The sequence below is a fragment of the Rhamphochromis longiceps genome, linkage group LG8, assembly GCF_057381845.1.
Source record: "Rhamphochromis longiceps isolate RC_006_pf linkage group LG8, R_longiceps_female_GT1.1, whole genome shotgun sequence".
NCBI classification, from domain to species: domain Eukaryota; kingdom Metazoa; phylum Chordata; class Actinopteri; order Cichliformes; family Cichlidae; genus Rhamphochromis; species Rhamphochromis longiceps.
In genome coordinates, this window is record NC_140564.1 from 31,006,601 (window position 1) to 31,034,326 (window position 27,726).

Below are 27,726 nucleotides of genomic sequence, written 5' to 3' on the forward strand. Positions count from 1 at the left end.
TGTTATGTAGACCACATAGTTAAACATTCAGTTACATAAAACATGTGAATTTTGAGTTTATGCACTGTACAGCCTGTATAATAAATAAATATGTAGCCCAATACGTATAAAATCCAGAAAGCAACACAACATGGGGCGGTTCATTTACAAGGAAAGGTCTAACTTAAGTTTCGCTTTTGGAAAAAAATTACACTGTCAGGAACAAGATTTTAAATTTGTATTTCACCTTCAAATTGTTTTATTTTATTTTTTACCTTGCCTTGCTTGGCATCATTCTTTTCAGCACAACCTCACGTGTCTGAATTTACAGTTATTTTTTCATTGACATACTGTATTAACACAACTGATCTGAAATCACACAAAAAACATAAAATCCTAGTAGTAGTTTTTTTTTTTAACTGTAAAAACCACAAACATGTTTAGTAAATTATTTTCACAACTTCAAATGCAAATATAAATTGTACATTTTGAAAACTTATGCATACATTTTGTAAACAATAAAGTTATATACAACTATTTATCTAAAAATGCAGCCAACACATCTGGTGTTTATTTTTAAAAAAAAAAAAATTGTACAGCCATTTAAAAATACTACTATAACTAAAACGAGAAAACAATCAGGTGTTACGATAAAATGTCCCAGAAATTATTTTTGCCAGTACAAAAACAGAGGAGAAAACCACAGGGATAAACCCTGCAGGCCTCTAAATAGGTCTTTCACTTCTCTGGTTTTCCACCTGGAGACAGTTTACATTGCACACTAAGTATACCCTAACTCTAAGATCTAAAAAAAAAAATCTTAACCCCCCCCCCCCCCCCCCACCAAAAAAAAAAAAAAAATCACTATGAGGGTGTCCAAATAGGCGACACCATCACACCCAAAACCTCCCCTCCTTCCTAATCATACGAAACCCACGTGTTGCCGTTTCCACCAATAGGAAAGAGGTGGCTATTTTTCCTTATTTACTGTTTTCGCGCTGTCCTTAGAAGACGCTTTTTTTCTCTTTATGTGCAAAAATGTTATGTTGTAGACATTGAAAGAAATATTATATATTATAATTTGGCTCTTTAAAAATCTTCTGGGTTTGGAGCTTCTTTATGAAAACTAAAAACCTGACAGGACATCTCGGTCTCCATAGGGTGGCAGTAGCGGAGTAGCAGTAGCAGCGGAGGTACCAATCAGCCTGCCTGATGACTGAGGAAGAAGAGCGGAGCACACAATGCACTGCACGGTTGACAAGGGTTGTGTCTCCCTGGTTTTCGCGATAAATCTCCAGTTCAGTACAAACTCTCGAAGAGGCAGCAGTGGAACCGACCTGTTTCTTTCTTTATAACCTACACACTGGATTTATCGAGGGAAAAAAAGAATTCGGTGACCGGAAACGACGGCGATTGGTCAAGCTTCTCCTAAACATTGGATTACAGAGGCTGCATGAAGGAGCTGCCCAGCCCAACGGGGCTCGGCCGACACCCTCGTTTATGGAAATCGACCCCGAGGCTTTGATGCTTGGGCCTCGGTTTTTTTCCTTTATGATGGAGGTGGAACGACTCAACAGTTTTATGTGAAGGAGAGGGATATTATTTCGTGGATAATTCGTAGAATAAAAACCCGCTTCCGTATTCTTCCTGCTTCCTCTTAAAAAATTAGAGATAGTTGGTTGTTGCTAACAGCTGGATTGGCTAACGCTGACTAGCATCCATGCTAATGTTACGTCTTTCTTTTGATGCGACTCAGCTACCACTATCGGCCATCAACAACCCGACAGGAGAAGATTTTGCCCTCTTGGCTGCTGATTATTAGTTATATTCACACTCCAAAGCCCGGCTTATCAGTGTTTACAGAAACGTTTTAAGAATAAAGTTGTATTCTTAGTTTGTCGGGCTTATATTATTATAAATTGAATTAGCCGCGTATAGGCTAACTGACGTTCGCTAACAGCAGCCATTTACTATTTAAAGTAAAGCAGACAGCTCTTTTTATTCCTCGTAAGGCGTAAATTAGAGTAACTGTCAGTATTAAACGTTCAGTTTCACAGTAATATGCAACGTCTCGTAATAGTCGTTATCAGGCCTGGCTAACTAGCTAATCAATTTGCTACTAATTTTGTCAGCGTGTGCAGAAATTAAGGAAATCACAAACAGTTTGTTGATTTAATCTGTGCCGAAAACAGCATTATTTTCAATCTGTTACTCCTGCGGAGGCAATCTCGCCCTGCTTTGGGTGTAACACAGCCAGACTTGTGTTTTATTGTTTACATGTTTACAACTTGTGTGGTTATCGCTTGGATTTCCTGCTAGCTAGCACGCTAGCTAACGTTAGCCGTCAACGACACACAATCAGCGATGTCCTGACATTCGCGTTAATGTCGCCGATGTTTTGAATTCCCATGTGGATGTAAGTTTGTTTTCAGATTTCAGAAATGACACTAACATTTCGCCGAGAGAACGGCACTGATGCCAGCAGCATACTGCTGTCAGAGGACGGTAAATAATAGCCACTGGTTTCCATTAACGCCATTTTAACAGAGGTTCTCGGAGAGGGCCTGTGTGGTGGTGTTTTTATTCGCGGTTCGGTACCTTCAACCGGGCCGGGACTTGCGTAAAAAAGTGCCTTTGGGAATCTCACCTAAGTTGCGAAAAGGAGGTGGCATTTGAACATGGAGGGCCCGAGCCGAAACACCGGATTCAGGCAGAGCCGGCGATCCCGTTCCCAGCGCGACAGGGAGCGGCGGAGGAGGCGAGTGGATCTGGCCGAGGAGCGGGCCACATCCCTGTCCTCGGGCTCCGATCGGGAGGCATGTGGGACCAACAGCGTGCTGGGTCCCGGTGGGAGAGAGTGCCGACCAGGGTTTGGCAGACACAGGCCTCCACGCCGGAGGAAGAGGGAGTCTGTGTCCTGCGAGGAAGAAATCATTGATGGCTTCGCTATTGCGAGCTTCATCAGCTTGGAGGCTCTGGAGGTGATTGTCATAATTTGGTGTTTTTTACACCCCACTAATCAGCTGTTATTCATGTGTACTTTCAGCGTTAGTGTTCGGTGGGGATTTGGCACCCTCCTTTCCTCTAATTTATTAAATAATCACCATCCTCGTAGGTGGTTGCTTTAATACTCATCTTTGTAAATTAAATCATCCAAGGGTGTGAAGGGATGCAGATTGAGCCCCTAAAGCGTGACAACAATCCACTCCCCAATCCTCTGATGGCTCCTGGAGAGGCCTCAATTATTCATGATCTAATTTTTAGAGGTGTTGATGAGCTGTGAAGTGGCCTTTGTAGATAAAGCAAGAACAAGAAAAACATTAAGAAAAGATCGTTTAACTATTTTCTGAGTTTGCGCTGTCACAAAGCTTTTCTTCAGACTCTCAAGATTTAAAGTCAGGACGCATATCGATGTCAGTACCTCATATTGAATCCAGTTTTGATTCTAAAGGTGTTAAATAAACCAGTAAATGCAGATAATACTGACTCTATGCCCCAAGTCACCCCAAAATGCCCATTTGGAGAAGAACAGTCCCTGATATGTATTTGATGGGTTTTCTGGCTCAAAATTAGGCCTTTGATGGGTGACTACACGCATAAGCATGACTGATTCCCATATAGTCATAAAAAGTGTATGTGTTTCCTGATTTTTCCCTATGTGATAAAAAGCATGTGCCAAAGGTAGATCAAGTTAAACCCAACTTCAAAAAAAACTGTACTGCTTTGGCCCTTTGGTGGAAGACCAATTTTTTGTATGTACGTAGCAAAAAAAGTACATTTTACGTTTAATTATTTACAAGATGTTGGCATGTGGTAATTTGTGGATAATCTTTGATAGTAGTTTAATCTGCCTTTGTGCTGATGTCATTTGCGTGCGTCTTACATCTGCATCAGTTTGAGGAAGCAAATTATTTGCCAATAGGTCCCACAGTAAAACTGCCCATTCACACACATACAGCTGCGCTGTTCTTCTAGGTAACTTCATTTTACAGTCAAATGGACCCATGAAGTATTAGAAACTGCTAACAGAGAAAAAGGAAAGAGACCTGCCAAAAAATTTACTGCTCTATACCAATGAAACGTCGTAAGTCCCTTTTTGTTAAAAAAAAAAAAAAAAAAAGAAACCATATCCTGTCTGTAGTTTTTCTGTAAAACATTTTTAAAAAGGGACTTTTCCAAATTAGACAAACAGACTGTGTTAGTTTGCATGAATTTACCTGCAAGTCATGCTGAGTTTATTTGCCTTTTTAAGTGTAATCTAAGTAGTTTTGCTCAAAATGACCCCATGGAAGTGACTAATAACGATTGGTCTGTAGTTAAGGCACACAGTTTGTGTAACTTTACTAATCAACTAACTAATATGTTAGTTTTCTTTTTAATTTTGGCCATTGAAAACACAAATATATTTAAACTTGAATAAAAGTTGGGCCTAATATAAAATAAAACTCGTTAATGTTTTAAATGTGGGACATACAGTGCTGTATGCCAGTCAAATGTTTAAAAAAAAACCAACAAAAAACTAGCAATTTTTAGATCTCAGGTATAAGGAAATGTATATTTAATGTGGCTCTTTTTGGTGAAGGAAAATCAGCATAAACTAAACTTTTATAAGTGGGTTCAATTTACTCCAGTTTAAAATGCATTTTTATTTTTCAAATAGCTGAAAATCACATACTGCATAGCTTTTGCGGTAAGCGTAGGTGAACCAGTCATGCTTATTTTTTTTTGCAGTCACTCCTGAAAGACGAGAAATATCCTGCATATGCGTGTCATATCAGAGTTGTGCCGTCTGAAAAACGTGCCTTTGGTGGTGACTAACAGTGATCAGTCCGGATGTAGTTAAGGCAAAGAGTCTGTGGGACCATACTTAACAGAAGTCTGCAGATTTTCCTGTATTTTAGGACTCACTGTAAATGGTTATTTCTGTCAAATAAGATTAAAAAAAATTGTCAACTTAAAGCAAAATCAACATCAACTTTCAATGTAATTTGATTGATTTGCTCCATTGAACCTTTTCACCATTACTCTCTTTGACCTTTATATTGTTTGTGACATTCCAGCAACTGGTTAAATTTATCAGCAGTTTTCTGAAAGAGTGATTTTTTTTTTTTTCCCCCCTGTTTAAATAATTTTGTTGTTGTAATTTGTCGTTGCCTTGAGGGCTGATACTTTCCAGCAGTTCGTCAAAGAAAGGCGACAAGGCTGAATAATGATTGTTTGTAGCGGAGATGCGTTACTCGTCTCACCGCTCCGCTGATTTTTCTTCTCACTGCTGGGGGTATATAAGTAGGGAAGATAAATGGCCAGAAAAATGAGAAACCATGTACACTCCTTACTGTAGATTTTTCTCAGAAAGGTATTGATTAAACTCTTGAGTAATTGTTTAGACTGTAAGTTGTTATATCAATTTTATTTATCCTCTATAGAGAAATTTTGGTTGCTCTTAAAGACACATGTTAAGTTCTTTTAACCAGTTTAACAATCAGTTTCTTTTTCTCAAGCAATTTGGACATTTTTCTTCATTAAATGGTCCAAATATTTCAGTCAAATAAGGTTGTTACCTGAAGTTATTCCTCAAAGACTTATTGTGAGCCAAGAAAAATCTCATACATATTTATTTATTGCATATCAAAGTTTTTATTTGCTTAAAATGTGCTGTTGGGGGGTGACTGCATACCTAAATATGATTGGGTCGCATGTAATAAAGAGGGAAAAAGTATTACCTTATATTCTTTGGTAAAAACTCTGGACACCACAGGTAAAAGACGCCCTTTGAAAGGGAGGTCATGTACAATGCTTCAGTTAAATATATTGTCAAAACAAGCAATATAATTGAGTCCACACACAAACAGCTCCAGTAATATCCTCATGCTGGCTCATCTTTTTTTTTCTCTTCTATTTTTATGAACAGCAAAAATTAGGACTAATAAGCCTGTAGCTTGCCTTTGGGTCTTTGGCCTCAGGCTTACACATTAATGCTTATTTATCCACATTTAAATCCACATATTTTTTCTCCTCCTTATCAGATGGACTGTTCTTTGAAGCCCAGTCAGCGAACTGATATGCTGGGAAGGAGGAACAAGGGGAAGAGAGAGCCGGAGGAGAACGGCGGAGGACCGCTGTCAGAGCCGGAGGAAGGAGCCCCGCCCAGCAGCTATTGGAATAATAGTAGAAATAAGAGAAGAAAGATAGAGGTGAAACTGACTTTACTACCATGTTAGATGTCACTGAGATAATTCCTAATCAAACACACAATGTTTATACTTCTGTAGCGGTAATCACCTGTATATCCTGCTATTGAGAAAATGACCTTGTAAAACAGGTTCACATTCACGCTCTTGCACGAATTTTGACAACACCCATCGTCCAGGCAGTCCAGAGTGATTAATCACATCCATGAAAGGTTTAGAGCTAACTGAAACTCACTGAAGCTTATTTTATTCCTTTTTTCCCCCCTTAGGGGCAACCTCTGGAGACTGGCTATATTGTAAGTTTCTTTTCTGCTAATGTCCAGTGTTTCCCACACAGACTTTATTTGGGCATGCCTCATTTACTAGACATGAAGCTCTACACAGTATAGCCTGCCATTACTTAAATTGCACACTTTTATTTCTTAGCGTATTAACAGTGTCATAATTATAACATTTGTTTAACTAATCCGACATAACAATCTTTCTCTACTCTGTCCATGAGTGCACTGCTGTAAAGGAAAAGGCTGCGCTTTGTTTAGAACACAGAACATATTAAATGTTATGAAAATATCCAATTTTATCATTCGTGACAAACATTATCTGTATGTCATAGACTTAAAAATCATGTGGTCCACATGGTAACAAGGAGACAAAATAATTTAAAATTTCTGAAACTATTACAATAATACTTGATGGAACAAATAGTGAAGTAAAAAATATAAATGGAAAAAGCAAAGAAAAGTTGGAATCCATGTATTTCTGCTTGCATGCACACAGGCATACGTGGATGTGCAGACTGTGTCCGCTGATGTGTTGCAAAGCATGCCCAGCAGGTTTTAGTTTCCATTAGATTGATCTAATCTCTTCCTGTTAAGATCAGTCTAAATAGTTGAGCTTGTCTGAAACTTGAGATATAACTGGAGGCATTTCCCCTGGAAAAAAAAGGGTTTAGATTTATTGATCTACTAAAGTAGATATAAATCCCTTCTGGGTTGCATTGGGAAGGCCACAGTGTTAAAAACATGCAGAGCTACCTGCTCGGGGGGGGGGTCCCTTGTGAATAGGGGAGCAGCCAAAAATAGACTTGCGCTGAGAGAATGGGATGATTGATTTACATGAGGACAATCCTGCTTGCTCTCATTTTAATCCCTCTGATGTCTAAATCATCATCTGTGACAGCCCCAACTCTAGCTCCTGTCCCTGTATTACAAGAAAGGCAGAAAGGACTTTACATGTTTGTTTTCTTTGGACACCTGTTATGATGTGACACTATAACAGAAATACAACAGGCAGAGCTGAAGATGCTAAGAGTGACCAGGATGGACAGGATTAGAAACGAGTATTTCCGAGGGACAGCTCAGGTTGAGCAGTTTGGAAACCAAAGTTAGAGAGGTGAAGCTGAGGTGGTTTGGACATGTGCAGAGGAGGGATAGTGGATATACTAGGCAGGAGGAAAAGAGGAAGAGCTCAGAGGAAGTTCATGTAAAGGAGGGTACACACACACACACACACAGGGTTGGTGTGACAGGAGGATTCAAGGGGTGGATGGAGGCAGATAATCTGCTGTGGCAACCCTTAAAAGCAGCAGCCAAAATAAGAAGAATTGTCATTTAGAATGATTAATGTCTTTATCCTGAGATAACAAGACTTTGGAGTTTGGCTTGAAAGTGAAGCTGGGACGAGAGGCAGTTTATTATCACTCTGCTATTTATTATCATAACGTGTACATAATCTAATTTATTTAAGAAAATGTGTGCCCCACAGATAGTTTACTTTGCGAGTCATGTCACTGTGATTTAAAAAGTTAATCTGAAAACATGGTAAATGAATTGGAAAATGTAAAACCGGGAACATGGTGGGAAATAAAACAAATGAATCTAAAATATGAGGAATCAAGGCAAAATATTAATAAGAAAAAGAATAGAATAAACCCCACTAGGTTAATATTTTAAAATATAATTCTGTGGGGAAACACTGTTGTGATGAAGTTGGTTTACATTCGTTGGCTGACATATTGTAATAAACATAAATGTTTTCTTCTGCCTTATTTTCCTCTTTCAGTGTGACACAGAGAGTGACACAGGAGACAAGGTGTGTGTTGTTTACCAATATTCTTATCAAGAGTTTCCATGTTTAGTTATGTTTGTGTAGATAAAATTATTATTATTAGAGGGATCCTACCACAGTCATGTTCTCTTCAGTTGTAATCTTAAAAAATGTGTTGATTAAAATGGAGACTCGTTCTAATAAAATCCTCCTTGTTTTCCCGTGTAGGCCTCCGACAATGACATGGATCCAGTGTTCACAGTCAGCACTAGGAAAGGTTTGAGAAATTTACTATTGGCATTTCTTTCCTGCTGCTTTACATTCAGGAAACGCTGAACTGATGTGTCAGACAGTGGGCTCCCACAGGGCTAAACTTAGATCTTAACAGAAAACGAGTTAAACAGGCTCAATTGTTTTCGTTCTTTTAGTTATTACACAAAGTGGAGCTGATTAAAATCTGCAGATAATGAAATGAGAGAATACAGACATGTGCTGCATACGGAAACATGAGGTGGAAGGAAACGTTAGAAAAATATTTTGGAGACCTGGAGAGGGTACAGAAGATGGTATCGTCACTGTCTGAGACTTCTTTTAATCTCCAGCAAAAGTATTGTTAGATTTAAAATAGAACCCACTTGCTTTTTGTTTCATTTACCTCAGTTTATTTTATTAAGATAAGAAAATACCATCTTAAATACAAACTAAAGAAGACAAAGAGCCACTGCTACTCTGCATTAAAAGGAGCTGCTTAAGGTGGTTTGGGTATCTGACTCAGACAACACCTCCTAAATGAGGCGTTTTACGCATGCCTGCTGTGGAGGAGACCCAGAAAACGCCTTCTTATCCCCCACCAGAAGAAGTGGGGGAGCTGGCTGGGTGAGGAGGTCTGGGCCTGTCTTAGACTGTTAGACTGAGACTCTGATCCGGACCTGGAAAAGTGATATAAAATGGATGGATGGATGGATAAACCCATCAGTGGTTATTCAGTTTTGTTGGATGTATTCATCAAAGGAACAATTATGAAAACAATTATAAACATAAATGTGTATGCTTTGTAAACCTTTCAGAAGCTTAGTGGTCCAGATCAGACTCCTTCACTCCCAGTATCACAGTCACAGGTAGAAAGGGGTGCATCCAAAGTCCTTCTAGAAACAAGTTCAGCCACCCTGACAGCCCTTCTGTACATTTATTTAGATGCCTTATTTAAATTAACTTTAATTTAAATGGTCATTCGGATATAATAAACTGCATTTCTGCAACCACTAGTAAAATATGATTTTAAAAAATCATTTTGTCATAACTTATACTTGGTGTTTAGTTTCATGACATGACTTATTTCGGCAGAGACACCATGCTAATTCTTGTTCTGGACAGGAATTAAAGAAAAGCCAAGAAAACGGTTATGTTTTTAACCAGTTTTGTTAAATTAACTTGACTAAACATGGACATAACAGCAAGCAGGACAAACGCCATCTCCTAAAGATGTTCCCATAAATGGCACTGAAATGTTGTTAGAGACGCAGCAAAGATTTTTAATATATGACTGTTTATTTTCAAACATTTACCCGCCTGTGGCAGACGGCTGATCATCTTTTTTTCTGCTGCATACTCAGATCCAGGTCCATGTTTTTATGGTTAATTGATTAGGTTATTAAAAACTGTGTACCACTCTGTCTTTGACTTCTAAGGAACATGAGGCTAAAACACTGAGATGGCAGTTAGTTTGCAGGAATTCATGCTGACAGTGGAGGTGGGGGCAAAAAAGTATTTAATCAGGTTGGAACATCGGATTGTTGCGTCCAAATTTTTTAACTTTGGGTTTAATCACACTCAAGTGGTCAAGCCAGTTTTGGCTGTTCTGAGGGTGTTTTGCTTTGGAAGACCTTTGTCCTTCCTGCAGGAGTTGAGAAATTGCTGACTGGTTTTCTCTTCTCTCAGTTGTCGATCCCGCCCCTTCAAACATGGGCTCATCTGTGGGCAAAAGCTGCCCGTCTCTGCCGGTGCGCTTTGGTGGCGTCTCACGGTTAATGGTGACTCCACGGGTGTCTGGGCTGGAGCGAAGTCAGGAGAAAAACCTGGAGCCACACTTCCCTGAGCCGGTTTCTTCTTCTACCTCTTCCCCCTTCTTCCCCGGCCTGCCTTCCCACTCCCCGGTCACGGTGCCCCGGTCCAGCCCAGTCAACGGCGGCAGCCGCCACAACAGCAGCCCCCCGCTCTCCAAACCCAAGCCCTCTTTGCCCCCTCGAACTCAATCCATCTACAACAGGTATGAAACATACTGAAAACTGAAGCTCAATTTCTTCTTTCATCCCTCTGATGTTGTCTTCTACATCTCTTTGGCTCAACTGTTGTGTTTTGTGTTTGTGTTTTCTCGGCGGCAGCAGCACCCCAGTCAAGCCTCAACCGTCTGCTTCATCTGTCGGGACTTCCTCATCTTCCATTCTTCCCCCACCTCCTTCCGCCAGTGTTTCTCTGCCCTTCTCAAGGGGCTCAGGATCCTCAGGGCCTCTCCGACCCCCATCCCGAACCAGCTCTGGAGCATTGTTCACATCCTCACCTGGCCTTCCTCCGCCTCCACCTCTGCTGCAAGGTACAGCTCACCCGACAGAAGCGGGTACAGCAAAACAGAAATGCTTCATTTCACCGTTTCAGTTGTTTATGGGAATGTGATGACTAATGTGTTGCAAAAATAAACCAAACCCAGACTTCCCCAGGCGGTTGTCTGGGTTTGTCTGGGGTGTTGAGGAAGTTGTGTATTGATGAACTGAGATCGGGTCTCATAAGCACAGCATGTGTTGCATAAAGTAGAAGTTGCATGTAAGTATCACTTCAGTAGTTGTAACTCTTTTGTTCATGTATCTGTGAGATTAACTTTAGTTTATGTTTCCCACACACATACCTGGTTTATTAACCTTTATGAGTATTTGGCAACAATTTTAGGATTTGTTTTTCTTTTCATCTGGCAAAAGGAAATCATGAGCAACCAGCTCTTATTTTGAAAGTTGAGCCATCCTTTGGTTCTCATGTTTTCAGCTTTGTTTATGGCCACTGTGTTGGTTGTGGTGCACACCAATTATCATTGTTCTCACAGATCTGTAACCATTTATACAGACCTGGCAGTCTTTTCCTAAACGATGGGTGTCACAACTCAGAGAAAACCTCAACTTCAGTACTGACACAGGAATAGAAGAAGTCAAAACAGGAAGCAGAATGATTAGAGGGGTTTTTTTTGTGTTTTCTTTTCCCAAAGCTGTTGTTTCAGTATCTGCCCCTCTTATAATCTCTCCGAACTCCTGCCTTGATATAGAATTCAAATGACAGTAGAGACTGACCCACTTGCACACTTGTCTCAGCCTGGTAAAAATTAGCAGTAATATAACACCAAAGCCTGGTGCACGCCTGCATATTTTTAATTTTTTTTTGTCACTCTTTGTGTGCTCGACCATTCGTAAGGGCAACTGCTGTTGCAGCTTTCATCAATATCTATTAGCTGCTTCCACAAAGAGGATCTTGTCCACTCTGTGATATAAGTGCAAACCCTTGAGAAAACCTGGGCTGTAACAAGTGTTTATTTCCACCTATAGTTTTTATCAACAACCTTTTTTTTCCTGACATCAACAAGACAAATATCTAAATAAAAACTGAGGCAGGAGAACAAAAACTATGATGGCACGAAAACACGAAATGCAACACGAAATGTGGCAGAGAGATGAGATCCAATCAGAAGTAATCTGCTTGTGTGGTAAGATTAGACGTGTACATTTGAGTTGCCCTCAGGAAATCTTTTCAACTAGCGCCCATGCTCCCTGTTTCTCACGAAAATGCAACAAAATGACACATGGACACATTTTGTATTTGATGCTGAGGAAAATAAGACTTTAGAAACTCTATGGAGGAATTCTCATTGTTAAAAACACAGCAAACTTTTACACTTTATATTAACTGAATAAACTTTATATTTAGTCTACTATAAGCTTATGACCTTTAGTCCACTCAAACTGAAGAAATTTAGTGTCTTAAATTCTGATTAATTTATATCTTGATGCACAAGCTCACGCAAAAGACCCTTAAGAGTCAGCTACGTCGTAGGCTCCGCATAGATTCAAGGCAGAAGTCTAAATAAGCTTGATTGGAGCTTGAACTTGTGGATGACTGGTTGGTGTGCGTCTATGCTGAACTTGCAAGCAGCTACAGAGCAGAATAAGGGCTACCTGTGCCAGATGCAGTTGTGGTGGTGTAGTTAGTTCTTCTGCTAGATAAGACTCCCTGAAGAAGCAGGTAATGAATAATTTGGTGCTTGATAAACAAAATATTCACAGATCAGAAGATTTACCTCCACACATCCCTTTTAAGCATTGTTTGAATTTCTGAACTTGACCGCCAGTGTAAACAGAATTTTATGTTCTTTAATTTATTTTCCCGTTGCCTTCCACTAATTACTGCCTCGTTATTCCAGCAGAGCGTGAGGGCAGACGCAGCGTCCCCGGGGCTGAAAATAACCCGGCAGGCCGCTCCACTCCAGGAGGCCCAGCAGCGCCGAGCTCCACGCAGGGCTCATCGAGCCGGACGTCTCAGAACCAGACGAGCATCCCGGCGATGGCGTTCCAGTTCCATCAGCACAACCACCAGCACCAACACACGCACACGCATCAACACTTCACGCCCTTCCTGACCCCAGCTACGGCGTCTCCGATGGTGAGAGAGACTCTGCTGTTTTACTCCTGTTTTAAACTCCACTGCAGCTGGAATGTGTTGACCCATCTCAACTGTTTTTGTCTTTTTAGTTCGATAAGTACCCAGGCAAAATGGACGGGCTGTACCGACACACTGTGAGTATCTGAGAATAGTGCATGGAAACGGGAACTAAAACTGTAGGCGTATTTTGAAAGTCGTGTACCGGCCACTAAGGTGTGTTTGTGTTTGTGCCAGATCTACCCAACGTACACGCCGCCCTCAGTGCAGGGTATTCAGATTCCCCCTCCTCCTCCTCCTCCTCCTGGGCATTTCAGCTCATTGCAAGGGGCATTTCAGCCAAAGGTGAGGAAAACTCTCCTTGTGTCTGTGTGTTAGCATGATGTTGTTGTTTTTTTGTTGTTTTTTTTCAGGCGATAACTTCCACGTCACGGTTTATTTGAGCTCCCTGCGATGACAATGTCACAGTGTCACAAGCACTAGAGGCAAATTTGCCAACAATCCAGTTTTTCGCAGGTTTAAACGAGGAAGCTTATATTTTAAGTTCCTCGTTTTGTTGTTTCTCCCAGAAACTCCAGTAATTTCGACCAGTAACCTATCACACTCAAGTTGGAATAACTATAATAAATGCATCCGTTTGCCTTAGGGCTCAGTCACACCGGTTCTAGAGGTCTGTGTGAGTGATCCCTACTGTTTGGAGAGTTGCTTGAAAGCAAGTGCAAATAATTTGGCGTCAGCTGTACAATTTACAGGTGCCAGGTTTTTGGTGATTCGCCCTCTCCAGCAACCACTGGCCAGATGCACATTTTTGCAGCCAGAGCGTCACAGATAGGTCCCTAGTGTGTGACTGAGTCCTTAAGTGTTTTATTTGACAGAATTTGTTTGATAGAATTCAACACTTTCAGTGTAACCTGGGAACCCATAACCTGATTAAAATGGCACGTGTGCAGCTAACCTCTGCGCAGGCAGAAGAGTTAGATGCTGAATAAACTAGTTCACTGTTGACCCATATGTGCGATGTGTTTGATGTGTGCCACGTCCCAGTAGGGAAACGGCAACTTCATCTCCCCATTTGAAGCTGGTGGTGGTACAACCGCTAAAATGAATTGCAAAAGGATGTTTTGTCATAGCGTAGAGGTGCAGGCAGATGATTTCCTGTAAAGCAAGAAATGTCAAATTTTTGTTATGAAGTAATAAAATTTAAGTGCCTTTGTTTTTAATAATGTTGATTGACATTTTGCTAATTTAATCAGGAATGCCTGAAGCCTGTTTTCTGGTCATTTTCTTCTGTTTACATGTAAATTATGTGTATTTGTTGCCTGTTGAGCTTAACGGGCTTTTTGCAACCATTGCCAAATATTGATCGGGTACTTGACAAATCTAAATCTTCCTTTTATGAGAAGGAAACAACTTGAACTTAATTTGAACCTTACCAAGGACGTCCAGGTGGTGTTAATGAAGTAAATCCAGTGCACTGTGAATTTGTGTCTCAGCCACTCAAACAATTTTGGTTTTGAACTATATTTCAAATAAAACTAGATGTAGAAAAAAAATAACATTTGCAGCCAATTTTTCTACCAAATTAAGCAGCTGAAAAGGCAGACCAGACCAGAGTGCAAAAAATATTTCTTTAAAGTGGCACGTTCCTATTCTGCATCAGTGCGTTTTTATCTGTCACATCAAATCCTGGATTTTCAAATCTAAATGTTGACAGGTATGACTAGAGGCTAGTCGAATGAGCGGCACTCATCTAACAGCATGGGTGCTTTAGTTAACTGACTTCCTAAGGCTCTTGCAGTGTCTCTTGGGTTTGACCTGGCTGCATTAGTTAGAGTAAAAATACATTAATGTTAGCGCTAAGAGAGCAAAGAATAACGCCAGGTGTAGGCTGTGGCTCATGTGTTTGTGCTGTGTCAGTGATAGCCTCTTTGTCCCTCAGGGAACGGGTCCTGATATACAACGATTTGGGGTTGTGCCTTCCCACCTGCAGCCCAAAGACCCCAGGGTAAGGACACTGCGCTTTACTCTCGCGATGGCAAATTTGCAGTATAGGCTAGGATGTGCTGCAGCACAGTCACTACAGCAGAAACTACTCCTGAGAAAGAGCAAGATGTGCAGATTAAAAGTGGTTTTACACTTCTCTTCTCTTGTAGCTTACTGAACACTTTGGGACATCAACATTGAAAATCACAAATGTAAGCAGAAACAGATGTTTTTGAATCCCTCTGCTCCTTTCAGTTCTTTAGTCTGCATCACTGTCTCACAACTTCACGCACTCTTTGCACTAATCTCACTTGTAATCTTGACTACTACTGGTCTATTTTCTGCTCTTGCACACTCGGTTAGATTTTTCAGACCTAGAAATTATGCTATGATGTATGCGGTTATTCTTTTCACCGCCTTTCCTTTTTTAAAAATATATACATAACCAAACTTGAGCCGGGCCCCAGATTTTAACTTTTTCTCCTGCTGCAAAACCTCAAGCTTGTATGGAGGTTAGAAAAGATATTCTTGAACTGCAGGATCTGCCTCTGTGTACAAAGGCTTTAAAGTTGTAGATTCAAGATTTGTAGAATAACACAATGTCTTTTTTTGTGCTGCGCAGAAACCAGGAAAATGGTGTGCTATGCATGTTCAGGTGGCCTACATGATCCACAACCATCAGAGAAAAGTAAAGGCGAGTGTCTCTTACTGACATCATGTGGGGAGAGATTTAATTGCCACTATGCAAAGATGACAGTATGAGGTTTAACTCTTCTGCCCTTCATTCAGCTCATGCAGGCTGATCCTCACAAACTGGACTTCCGCAGTGACCCGTTGGCCCGTTTTTCTGGAGCTGGCGGACTGGGTCCAATGCCCTTACCTCCTGCTCATGACCTGACCAGACCTCCCAGTCTGTTCTCAGCTGCAGGTGCTTGCCTTTTAATGTTTCGGTGTCCCAGCTGGTAATATGTAATTTATTTATTTATGTCTGTGCACAGATTGTTGCTGTAAATAATGTGCAACAAGACAAACAGGATTCAGGCTGTCAGTGTCTTTAAAATCATAATTCTTTGTGGATTTAATGGTTAACAAGTACAAATCTGTGCTTTAGACTAGCGTGTGAACATTGCATTTACAAATCCAGGCTTCTTCAGTATCCTCACAACTGAATTTCTCGTATTCTGCCAAGAAATTTAAAACTACATAAACAAAAATTATAAATCCCAGCCGTCACATCCCTAAGTAAATACTGCTAATACTACAACTTGTTTGCTATTGCAGCTGTATTGGTGTTTAATGGATTTGAAGCTAGTCAACAAAGTATGTGCAACATCTGCAAGTACTGCTCTAGAATTGCACAAGATGGCAAAAAACACAAACAGCGGTGATAAGTCCAAGACAACGAACACTGGAGAGGAATAAAACAAATCAAGAAAAACCCCTCAAAAGATTTAAAAGTGAAAACAACAATCAAAGCTTGGTGCATTTAATTATTTAAAATGAATAAAGAAAAATTTACTAGTTTTCCTAGATAATATCAATATTATATTCCTTATTGATAATACAATTATATTAAAAGTATACCATATGAAATGTTAAATGAATGACGTCACTGTTTGCAACCAGAGCAGCAACCAAAAGTTGTTTGTTTTTTTTTTGTTTTTTTTTTTAATTCAGTTTGAGATGAGTTTCCTCATTTCAGTTTAGTTTTTATTATTATTTTTAAGGTTTTGTTTTTTGTAGTTGCGTTATTAGTAGTTGTTGCTTTAAATGTTATAACTGGGACCAAAAGAGTGAGCTTTAGGCTGATGGTGGTGATTCTGTGGTCAGTTTAAGAATACTTTTTCGAACTTATCAGCGAATCAGGGCCAAAGATGTGATCGGTTTCTTCTGATGTCTCTGATCACTCTTGGACTTTGTGTCCTTCTGTAGCTTTGCTGTTTGGTGTGTGAGTAGCATGTTGAGCTTGATTTGAATATTCTTGACATATTTTTTTGTTTTGTTTTATTATCTCTTTCCCTCAGGTCCAGTCAATCCACCCTCGGCTCCTTTCATCTCTCCATCAGCGCCACACTCCTCTTTCCTCGCACCGACTCCACACTTGGGTAAAATCAGTTCAAACTTGAAAGATTTTTATTTTTAACTCATGAGAGTAACGTTTTTTAATAAATGTTTAGTTGATGAAACCAGGATTTTAGCTTGTTGTTGTAAAACTGTTTTTAATGGTTGTGTTTTAGATCTGTATGGCCGATCGCCGTCCTTCACCCCGCTGGGAGCTCTGGGTTCTGGTGCCTTTGGAGGACTTGGGAGTCCAACACTGGGTCAGTTTCTCAGCATCTCTACGCCTGATGTGCAAAGCTTAAAGGATCAGTTCAGAGTCTTTCAAATCTACCTGAATGTAGCCCTCACATGTCACACGGATGTTGAAAGAGTTTCTGCGGGCTTCTTAGTTCTTACTTCCAAATCAAAATTAAAGGTGTAAAAGTGCCTCTGCTCCACAGTTTGGCTCAGTCCAGATAAAACTGAACCACAGCTCGGTGTCCTTGTAGTGTGGAGAAAGTGTTTTTTGGATGGTTCACGCTTGGTCTAACAACATTACAACAACAGTTAACATTTTCTCACGGGCCAATAGAAGCCTTGCCATTGTCTATGAGGGAAAACGGTCCTTTCAGGTCATGTTACAGATCGTATTGAATAAAAAAGGAAGTCTATCCAGTCAGATCAACCTTAAAACCCCAACTAGACCAAAGGAGCGTTTATTTATAATTCTCTTGGCAAACTAAAACCCCCGAACACAAAGCTCATCGCACACCGCTTTGTAGCTTGGCTACTAGCAGACATTTTAGTCTCTAACTACATAGGTAACCTGGAATGTGTTCACCACCCCTCACGTCAATCAGGAATATTCTTCACTCCTAGTCATTGTCCCGTTAGTCACTCACCTCAAAGTTGATCGTTGGGACCTGCCCTCCTCCCGTCACTAGTAATAGTTTTGCTGGATTTCTTTGACCTCTCGTGGCTTACTGTTGACACCACTTGAACCTTTATAACATTGACATATACAGCTGGGCTCAACCTCACTAATGGTAGTGTTGGCTTAACCGATGCTCAGTAATGGTCTAAAACCTAACAAACAAAAACACTAACTCGATGATGTTGGTGTTGCTTTTCTTGGATTCCTTTGACAACATGTTGGCCTCTTAAATAAGTTCTTGAGCTAAACTGTTCTGAGCTGCGTTTGGGTCACCGTAATCGTTCCATTTCACCACACAGGCCAGTAGGTGATCTTTTCCTAAAGGTTCAAAATCCACAGTTTGTGCAAACATCGAACAACACTTCAGCAGTCAGATGAATATAATGAATTGGATGTCTTCTCCCTGGCTGTTGTACAACAGGTACTGTGTGCTAATAACCTGATGAAATTATCAGGAAGTATCTCAGCTCTGTGCCTCGACAGGGAAATGCTGCTTGGGGAAGCATGTGGAGGGGAAACTGCCAAATATCTGTTTGGCTATCTCAAACTACTGAAGATAAACTTGGAAATTCATGTGGATTTTGCCCCCTCGTGTTTTAGTGTAGTCTCACATTTAATGGCTCATGTAGACAGGTGGGATAATTATAGTCAGCAGCAATTCAGCATATGTGTGACATGTGTGTTAAAACAGGTATTTAAATATCCAAACTGATCCTTTAAGTCCTGCTTCAGTGCGTGAGCTTTCTTAATGGTGTGTGGAGTGTTTCCACCTGGGTGACTGAGTTTTTGGAGTCTGTAATGATTTAATTTAATTGCCAAAGAAACATCTTAATTGTTTAGTTTAAGGACAGACCAAACTAGTCTTCACTCATGTAGTGCAGCGAGGGGCTGTCACGATACTTGATGTCAGCTAGAGGTAAAGTTACAGGATCGAGGAGTCTGGAGGTCTCCCATTGAAGGATGTGAAGCACTATAGGACAATTGTAGTTTAAAAAAAAGTCAAATCATTGCAATTCTATCAGTCACACTGATCTGTAATGTTGCTTAGAGCCTTTCAGGCTGAAAACTGGCCTGATGAGGGACGACTGTAAATGAAAGCATGACTGGCCTGAATGCTGTTAATGCTGTTAGGTCTAAGTTTTTATTCTAACCTTGTGCTATCAGAATTTGGGGGAAAAATTCTACTGAAATTCTAACAAGCTAATAGCACAAAATGGCTTAAATAAGGATTAAAATTATATAAAGATCAATAAAATGGAATACAATAAAACACCTGTATTATATATTATGGTAATAATAAACAAATCTGGAATCAAAATAAATACAATGAAGTAAAACAAGCACAGATTTAAACAAAAATATGAACTAATATTATTGTATAAAATAAGATATTAAAATTACTTTTACTTTAAAGAACTGAGTGGGTTTTTTTAACCTTACTTACCAGATGTCTCTGTATTTCCTTATTTCTGACTGTTTAATAAACAAATGTATTTTATTCTGATATAAGTGAAACTCCAATTAAAAACAAAAAACCTTTTTTTTTTTTTTTTTTTTTTTTTTTTTTTAAAAATCCCAACAAATTCAACTTAATTATACTGGATTTTTTTTCCTGTATCTGTGTATATTTAAAAAACAAAACAAACAAAAAACCCTCCAAAAAACTGAGAACTACCCAAGATGCTTGGCATCTTTCCTCTGAGGAAAATAACCAGAAGTATTATTTATTTATACTTTTTTTTTTTTTTTTTTTTTTTTTTTTTTTTTTTTTGGTGTAATGGGCTTTAATTTGCTCAAGCATAAATACTTTTGGTCTATCAAAAATCTAAAAATATCAGGTTAATGCCCAGACAACTTAACAAAGACCTCTTTGCTTTAACTACATGTGGCACAGTCGTGGTTGCTTGGTATGTGTGGCCAGTTTTAATTCAATTCAGTTTTATTTAATACAGCGCCAAATCACAACACCAGTCGCCTCAAGGCGCTTTATATTGTAAAGTAGAGCCTACAATAACTGACAGTAGATCAGCTGTGCAGTGTTGACACTTCAGTCACATTTTGAGTTTTGATTTTGAAATGTGACGTTATCGTGCCACCCCTTACTGCAACACGTAAGATTAAATTAATCTTTAAATTGTAAAAACATCTGTCTGGGTGTGTTGGGGCATTTACTGTGCTAGTGAGACGACGATGATGATGATGATGATGAAGAAAGGAGGAGGAGATGGTTTTGACTTGTTGATTTGCACGACTGCTGGTTCACTCTGATTGGGAGCTTCTCTTTATGTCATAATTGTGTTTTCATGCATATAAGCTTGCGTTTTCTAACCTGAGGTGGCCTCCCCTGCCTAAAGTTTTACTGATTGATTTGATCTGCAGCTGCTACTTCTTTTAGATTTACATTTAACAGTCTTATCTGCTCCTGTGGTGTGGGTGTTGGGCTAGCCGTTAGCTTCAGTAAAAACAGAAACTGAGGAGGTGGCTGATAAACATTCAGCATAGCCTGACACACTCATAAGAGAGATTTATGATGGTACCTGGTTACCTTCCCTGAAGCCAGTCGGTATAATTTGGGGAACTGAGCTCCTGTAACCCAGCCTCTCATTACTACTGTCTGTCTGTACAGCTTTGAGTGTTGACCAGGTTTGAATTTTTAACACTCAAAGGTCACAGTTTGGTATTTAACTTAAATTTAGGCTCATTATTTGTGCAAAATGTAAAGATTGTTAGTATACCCGAGGGGTTGTAAAGTCAGATAAATTAAGGTAAACTTTGAAGAAAGATCCATTTAGAAATGCCCTAAATTAAGTTGACTATAGCTTCAGAGATGCACAAACGTTTTTCAGCATCTGTTTTTGATTAAACTTTATTGTAAGCGTCCAAACAGACTGTAGAGAGACGCACGGTGACTGGCTGACTGACTCAACCCATATATTGTGTGGATTTGGCTGCAGGAAGGCCAAATAATATTACTGAACACTCTCATATCTATTAGATATTACCACATCTATTATTGAAGCTGTAGAAAATGTAAAAGGAAAAACAAGCTTGCTGAGACTAGGCATAAGACTAAGCTTTACATGTGCTACAGCTGAGTCACTGCTGACTTCTGGCTTCATACAAGGTTGGAGAGGGAAAGTTCACACAACTTCCTCTAGTTTATATTCTTCCTGTCCTGCTTGGCCAAAGTGTACTGTCACGGTCCAGAGGAGGTGCAGGAGCCTTGTTCCCTCTCAGACAATGTGAATTAAAGTAATTAAAAAAAATATTTCTGGACATTTTATCCAATGAAACAAAACCTACCCTGGCTTTAAGTAAGAATTTAACTGAAAATCCATCTTATCAGCTTTAGATACCAGACTATTTGGATATTATTTGGTTGGTTTAGAGATTACATCCCCAGCCCTATGTTTTTACTTTCATTACTGGTACAGGTTTTGGGATGTTAGCCAAAAGTTTAGAGTTTAAACCCTGAGCCGTCCTTTTGCTTGTGAGTAGGGTAAACTAGTCTTCGAGCTCGGGCCGAGGTGTTTGTCATCATGCTTTTCTCCCCTCTTAATGCTTTTCTTTCCTGTCTCATAGCACAGCTACAGCTCAGCAGTCACTGTCACAGAGACATGCTGTGCTGGGCTTTGTCACTGATATACAAATAAAAGGTTGGATGCATTAATTTGAGTAACGAGAAAGTCAAGTCCACCATGAACGTATGGATTTCTGTCCAATTGGAAAACAATCAGGGTTTGTTGGGAGGTTGTCCCATTGTTTAGTTGTGTTTGATCAACTAGACAAAGCTGGGCGAGTTAATAAAAGTACCCAGTACTAAACTATATCAATTAAAGGGTTACAAGAGGTTTGATTGTTTAGCAAGGGTCAATTTCTTTTGAAGATTTCCTTTGTATGTGCTGCAGAAGAGGGTGTTGAAGGAAGTTAAGCGTTAAATAACTGGACTTGTTACTGAGAGGTGTTTTTACTGCTTTCAGTTTGAACTGCTACTTTCTAAAATAATATTAGATGCTAACAATAATACTTGGTGTAAAGCATGTGTTTTTACAACCAGTAGATTATCAAATATTTAATGTGAAAGTCAAAGGTGAAGATTTGCCTGTAGTGTTTTCTAACATAAAAAAAAATGTGTTTCATTTGCAGCCGGCTCCGTCTTTGGTCCTAAAGACTCACCAGCCAGTGTAGTCGGGGGCTTGTCTACCCCAAACCATCATGATCCGTGGAACCGTCTCCATGGTGGCCCGCCTGGATTCTCCGCCGGACCCAGCTGGGCTAAAGGAGCAGATAGGAGGGACGAGAGGGAACGAGTGAAGGAAGGCGAGAGAAGAGACATCCCTCACATCAAGGATGAAAAGGACAGGTATGAAATTAAACTGGTTTTAAGTCAGTGTAGGTTCTAAGTCATCCAGGTCATGGGAATCTTAACTGCTTGAGTTAAGGCAGCTGGACTTTGAACTACCAGCCATCTACAAGTCTTGAGATCTATTCTTACATCATTTACTTGATGGCAAGGTTGGCTCGTCGACTTCATGAAACTAAAAGTTCATTTGTCTTTAACTTAAGCCTTTAAGGCTAATTTATAAATAAAACAATACATTTTTTCTGTATTGTGTGGCATTATTTAGTGTTAATCTCGTCTCTGCAAATAGAATGCAAAAGTAATCACTCTGGGCCAGACTAAAAGCATTTTATTCCACAGTAAAGCATTACAAAGATAGGACAGCTGCTGGGTTTAACTGTGTTACCCCTGTTGGGTATAGTAGTCTGTAGGTAATGCCTTTGATGGTAAGGAGGCTGTAAGACTTGCAGTAAGATGCCTCAGGGGGATCAATGCAGTGCAAGTACAAAAAGTTATGTCCCCTTCGTTTTCAAAGCTATCCACTGGGCACGATTGGATGGTGGGTCATATGTTGGACTTCCCTGTTCCATGGTGTCCTGCTTGTTTTGCTTGGCTTTCACTCACAAACCCAAACACATGCCTATGACATGAGATACAAATGCACAATTAAGTCTTTGACGATGGCTGAAAGATTCATTCAGTCGTTTTATTTTACATGCATGAATACAGTCATGTTGGAAACCCACAAATATTCGCTTCTAACAACCAACCAAACAAGAAACAGTACAGCCGATACCTTGAGTCAAGTTACAGTTGCATATATTGACTTACCAGGAGATCCACAGAGGTTTAATACATTTCAATGCTGCCTTTATTTAAACTACTTATTAAAAAAAATATCTGTATGCTTGACCGTGAGTTGTTGCAGACCAGCCAGCAGCAGGCAGAGAAGGGAACAGAGAGGAAAAACTTTTGAGTGTGTGAATTTACTAAATTAATGAACACGTTTGAGCTTGCATTAAAACCACAGACAGACAGCTGTTTATTCTAACAGTGGTGAACACAGCGCCCTTTAACAGCTGAGGTTGTGGGAAGGGAGTCTCTCTTATTGTGTTAGACAAGTTATTTACCTCGAGAAAAGTGTAAACCGTTACCAGCAGGTGCAGGGGAGGGAAATAATTATAGATCACCTGCTGAATTTGTAAGTTTGCTCACTCATAAAGAAATAAGCAGCTTCTAATTTTTATGGTCGTTTCATTTTAGCGGAGAGAGACAGAAACTTGACCAAAACTCCAGAAAAAACACACTACATAAAAATTACAAATTGACTTGCATGTCATTGAGTGAAAAAAGTATTTGATCTCCAACTACCCAAGCAGAATACTGGCTCACATAGATTGTAATCCCAGTCAATCAATTACAGATACTCCTGCCCTCATCTTGTTATGTATAAAGCACACGTGTCCACACGTTGATTTTCTTCCATTACGCTATTTTGGTGAGAAAATAGTGCTGTCAAGAGATGTCAGGGAAAGCTTGTAGTCCTGCAAGAAGCTTGGTGGGAAGGTGGGAACTGTTGGTGCGATTATTCAGAAATGGCAGAAACATAAAATACGTTTGCAGCCCAAAACTGCACGGGAGGAGCTTGTTAATGATCTGAAAGCAGTTGGGACCAGTTAGCAAGAACACCATTGGTAACACAGTACACCATGACCCAAAAAGCACCATCCCCACAGTTGAGCACGGAGGTGGAAACATTATGCTTTGGGGCTGTTTTTTGTGCTAAGGGTATGCGACGATTTCACCTCACTTAGTGGCCAATGATTGGACCCATGTACTGTAAATTCTTGGACGAGAACCTCCTTCCCTCAGCTAGAAGACTGAAAATGGGTTTTCCAGAATGACAATGGCCCAAAACGTACCACCAAGGCAGCCAAAGAAGAAGCACATTAAGGTCATGGAGTGGCCTAGCCAGTCTCCAGACCTCAGTCTTATAGAAAACCTGTGGAGGGAGTAGAAGCTTCAGGCAGCAGCCAAGACACCTATTGGATTCAGTTTCTGTAAAGAGCAGTGGTCCAGAATTCCTCTTGATGTGTGCAGACCTGGTGACAAACTACAAGAAACACCACTGTGCTTGTCAACAAGGGTTTCTTCACCAAGTACTAAGTCATATTTTGCTTGAGGATTAAATACTTATTAAACAATCTATACTTTTTGTTGAATGCGTATTTTCTGGACTTTTTTCCCAATCTTGTGTCTCCCTCCACTAGAATAAAAGAATCAAAATATTAGAGACAGTTCATTTCTTTTAAAGTGAGCAAACTTGCTGCAGTGTAACGTTCACAGAACTGGAAACTGAATTAAATTGTAATCTATGTGGAAAACTGGTGTGGCAGGTATTAAGCTCTACTGCTTCAGGCCTCCAGTTTTAATATTAAAAATACAAATATCAGGAGCTTGAATGTTGTTTAAATATCTTCCAGCTGCTTAAAAATCTAGCATCCCCTGAACTTTGTATGCTTTTTGTTTTGCAGAGACATGCTGTACGGCCCACCTGTGAGGATATCTCCAGTCGGTCCTTCCTATAAGCCCCGCAGCAGCACCCCAGTCTCACACATCAATGGCCACAGCAGCACCCTGGGGGGGACCATTGGACCTATTGAGGACCTGACACGCAGCTTAAACAGAGACAGAGACCGCGATAGAGACAGAGATGTGGAGAAGAGGCCAGTGCTGTCTACGTCTTCAAGGGGGCCTCCTCTTGGATCTTCTTCTTTAGTAGCAGACAGGGACAGGCCGCGGTCTTCCTCATCTTCTGTGCTCACTCCTCCCCCACCTTCTAACCGCTCTGCCCAATCTCCCTTGGACCTGTACCCCCGCTCAGTGGCTTCCACACCGCACAACTCCCACAACGAGTCCTCGCACTCCCAAAGAGACGGTAGCCTTCCCTCTTCCTCCACTGCTTCCTCTTCTGTTTCTTCATTGTCTCAGACCAAGAAGCCTGATCGGACCTCGACGCCCCAGTCCAAACCTTCCATGCAAATTCAAGTGAAACAGGAGCGGAAGGAGGAGCCGGAGCACATCCCCATCTCCCACCATCCCCTAGCACCCAGCCACAGCTTTGACCGCCCCAACAGCCATCCTCACCACCCCAGTTCTGGCACCCCTTCTTCTTCCTCTTTATCTCTGACTCCTACTCCAGGTGTCCCTCTCCCACCACCTACTCCAAACCCACCTTCGCACCAGCAGATGTCCCTGCTGGAACGCACAAGAACCATTGAAGCATATCTGGGGGGCGCAGTGGGTCCTGGAGGGTTGGTAGTCGGTCCTGGTGGTGAACGTTTTCCCCACGGTCCACCTCAAGGACCATCACAGGGCGCACATAGCTTCCCTTGGGACCCGTGGAGGGAGCAGCAACATCAGCATCGTAGGGAGGCTTTAGCATTTCGGTCAGACCATCACCTAGCCCTGCGACCTGAACATCACCTGGCTCAGCTGTTCCGGCATCAGCGCCTTTTTGAGGCAGAAAGGGCCGCTGTAGCCGCAGCAGTGGTGCCCCACCCACAGCCTTCTACCTCTAATGCCTCCTCCTCTGCTGTTCGCCCCGACTTCAGCCTCATGGCGCATCCCTTTGATCGCCATCCTCAGCTCGGACCCCCAGGAGGTGGGCTGATGGATGAGGAGCAGCGGATCCAGATCTTTAGGGAAGACTATCGTAATTTAATGCACCTGCACCTCCCTCCTGGCTCTCACCTGTCCAGCCCCTCTCACGCTGCTACTGCCCCTCACCTGGATCAGCTTCACCCTCTCGCCCACTCTCTCCCTCCGGGAGCTTCTGGTGCTCACCAGCACCACCCGGGCTTCTACTCCCGCCTCACCCCGCTCATCCCACCCCACATGGCCAACGGTATCCTGGCAAAGACCACGGCGGGCTTGGTGGGACCTCTTCAGGTGGGGGCGCCGCCTCCGCTCATTCCGTCCGTCACCAATCGGTCGGCCACACCCCCCCGCAGCTCTAGACTCGCAGGTCCAGGTGAGCTGGCACTGTACAGCGCCCACAAAGACGCAGAATCCAGATAGTACAGGGACAACACTGGAGGAGATTAAGGGAAATGTCAGGATCACTGTGCTGCTCTCAACCTGCCCCTTTTCCTCTTGCAGACTACTAAACCCCGACCTTCCAATTACACAACCAAACCACCCCCGCACCCCTCCAAACAATGTTTAAAAACAAAAAAGGAAGGAGGTGATGGCAGGAAGGGGAAAAAGCAAGGCATGGAATAAGCCCAATGGTTCTATCATTGCAATTTAAAGGTACATGGTTTCTGTGCATCCTTGGTGTATTTTTATTTTATACTGAAAGTTTTCAGAAGAGGCAGAGGACAGCTTTTTCATTTGTCAGGTGAATTATTTTCCATACTTTTTTTTTTTTTCTTAAGCAAGCCTTTTCCACGTGGATTTGGAAACGACTTCCAGAGGGGATAAATGCCCAGGGGTTTGTTTGTCCACGGCTTGGTTAATTTATGGGATACTTCAAAGCCCTCCGCTACATGTATCAACCCTGCTTTTAGGTGTTGTGGGTGAGGGTTTATTTTGGAAATACAGTGGTAAAGTGGTCCTCTCTTCTGTTTTTGTTGGTGTGTCACTGCGCAAAGACAGATTACCGATGAGACCATTTCACGAAGATCATTCAGCATCGTACCTCAGTTTCCTGCTTTACCCCCCAAAATCCAACTTCAGACCCCTCAGCTTCAATTTTGACATTGTTTTGAAAAAACTTTTTGTTTTTCTTTGTTGGTTTTCAAAGGATGAATGGCGAAATGAACTGTGCTACACTGTGAACACAGTGTCTTTAGAGCTTCCTGTAAGTGTTTCCCAGTCTCCTCTTGAATATACGAGCAGGACCAGATTATAGTAGTCTAGAGAAATTGCCTTTGTAATTATTATTCTTAACATTAATTATCTTCTATAATAATAAATATATTCACTGTTATGTTATTTGTCATTGTTTTGGGTATCAACCAGTACTCTGTCCCCGGGTAGTAATGTTTCAAATCATCCAGAAAGGCCTGCTTCACAAAAAATTCTTCAGTGCTTGTGAACATTAAAGCCGCATCCATCGCAACCTCTGGCCTCTTCAAGAATCTCATCTGTGACTATAATGCTAAGAGAGAGAGAGGTTTGCCTGTGCGTCTCACTGGTTGTGTGTGTTATATCCATTTGGGAGTATGGGAGCCTTGTACATTGAACTGTCGAGTTGTTTCTTCAACAAAAGTAAGTTATATACACGGATAAGTGGGACGTGTGCTGAAGAACTGAAAAGGAAAAAAAACATATAAGGACTGTCAAAAGACAACTAGCAGTGGGTATCCTGAGAGGGAAAAGACTGGGTCGATTATTTTAATATGACCGTTTTATACCTTTCGAACCCCTCCCCTAGAGACCACAAAGAATAATTATTAAATGAATTGTTGTTTACACTGTTGTGTGCGTCTTTTGTCCTGAATCTTTAAATACAC

At 41.0% G+C, this 27,726-nt stretch overlaps 1 protein-coding gene across 5 annotated transcripts; it reads left to right on the forward strand.

Annotated features, from left to right (window-relative positions):
• The first annotated feature begins 1,100 nt into the window (after positions 1 to 1,100).
• fbrs (fibrosin) lies at positions 1,101 to 27,683 on the forward strand. Of its 5 annotated transcripts, none has more exons than XM_085417029.1 (18): positions 1,102 to 2,960; positions 6,006 to 6,173; positions 6,440 to 6,466; positions 8,232 to 8,261; positions 8,445 to 8,493; positions 10,155 to 10,482; positions 10,598 to 10,806; positions 12,676 to 12,911; positions 13,001 to 13,045; positions 13,146 to 13,253; positions 14,848 to 14,913; positions 15,062 to 15,103; positions 15,514 to 15,585; positions 15,681 to 15,819; positions 16,916 to 16,996; positions 17,129 to 17,212; positions 22,012 to 22,228; positions 24,742 to 27,683. In XM_085417029.1, the coding sequence occupies exons 1-18, from the start codon at positions 2,658 to 2,660 to the stop codon at positions 26,285 to 26,287; spliced, it is 3,750 nt and encodes a 1,249-aa protein (XP_085273155.1). In that variant the 5' UTR covers positions 1,102 to 2,657; the 3' UTR covers positions 26,288 to 27,683. The 5 variants fall into 5 exon arrangements, with proteins under 5 accessions (XP_085273158.1, XP_085273155.1, XP_085273157.1 ...); XM_085417027.1 differs by having other exon boundaries at positions 1,103 to 2,960; positions 12,673 to 12,911; XM_085417028.1 differs by having other exon boundaries at positions 1,104 to 2,960; positions 10,601 to 10,806; positions 12,673 to 12,911.
• The last annotated feature ends 43 nt before the right edge of the window (positions 27,684 to 27,726 follow it).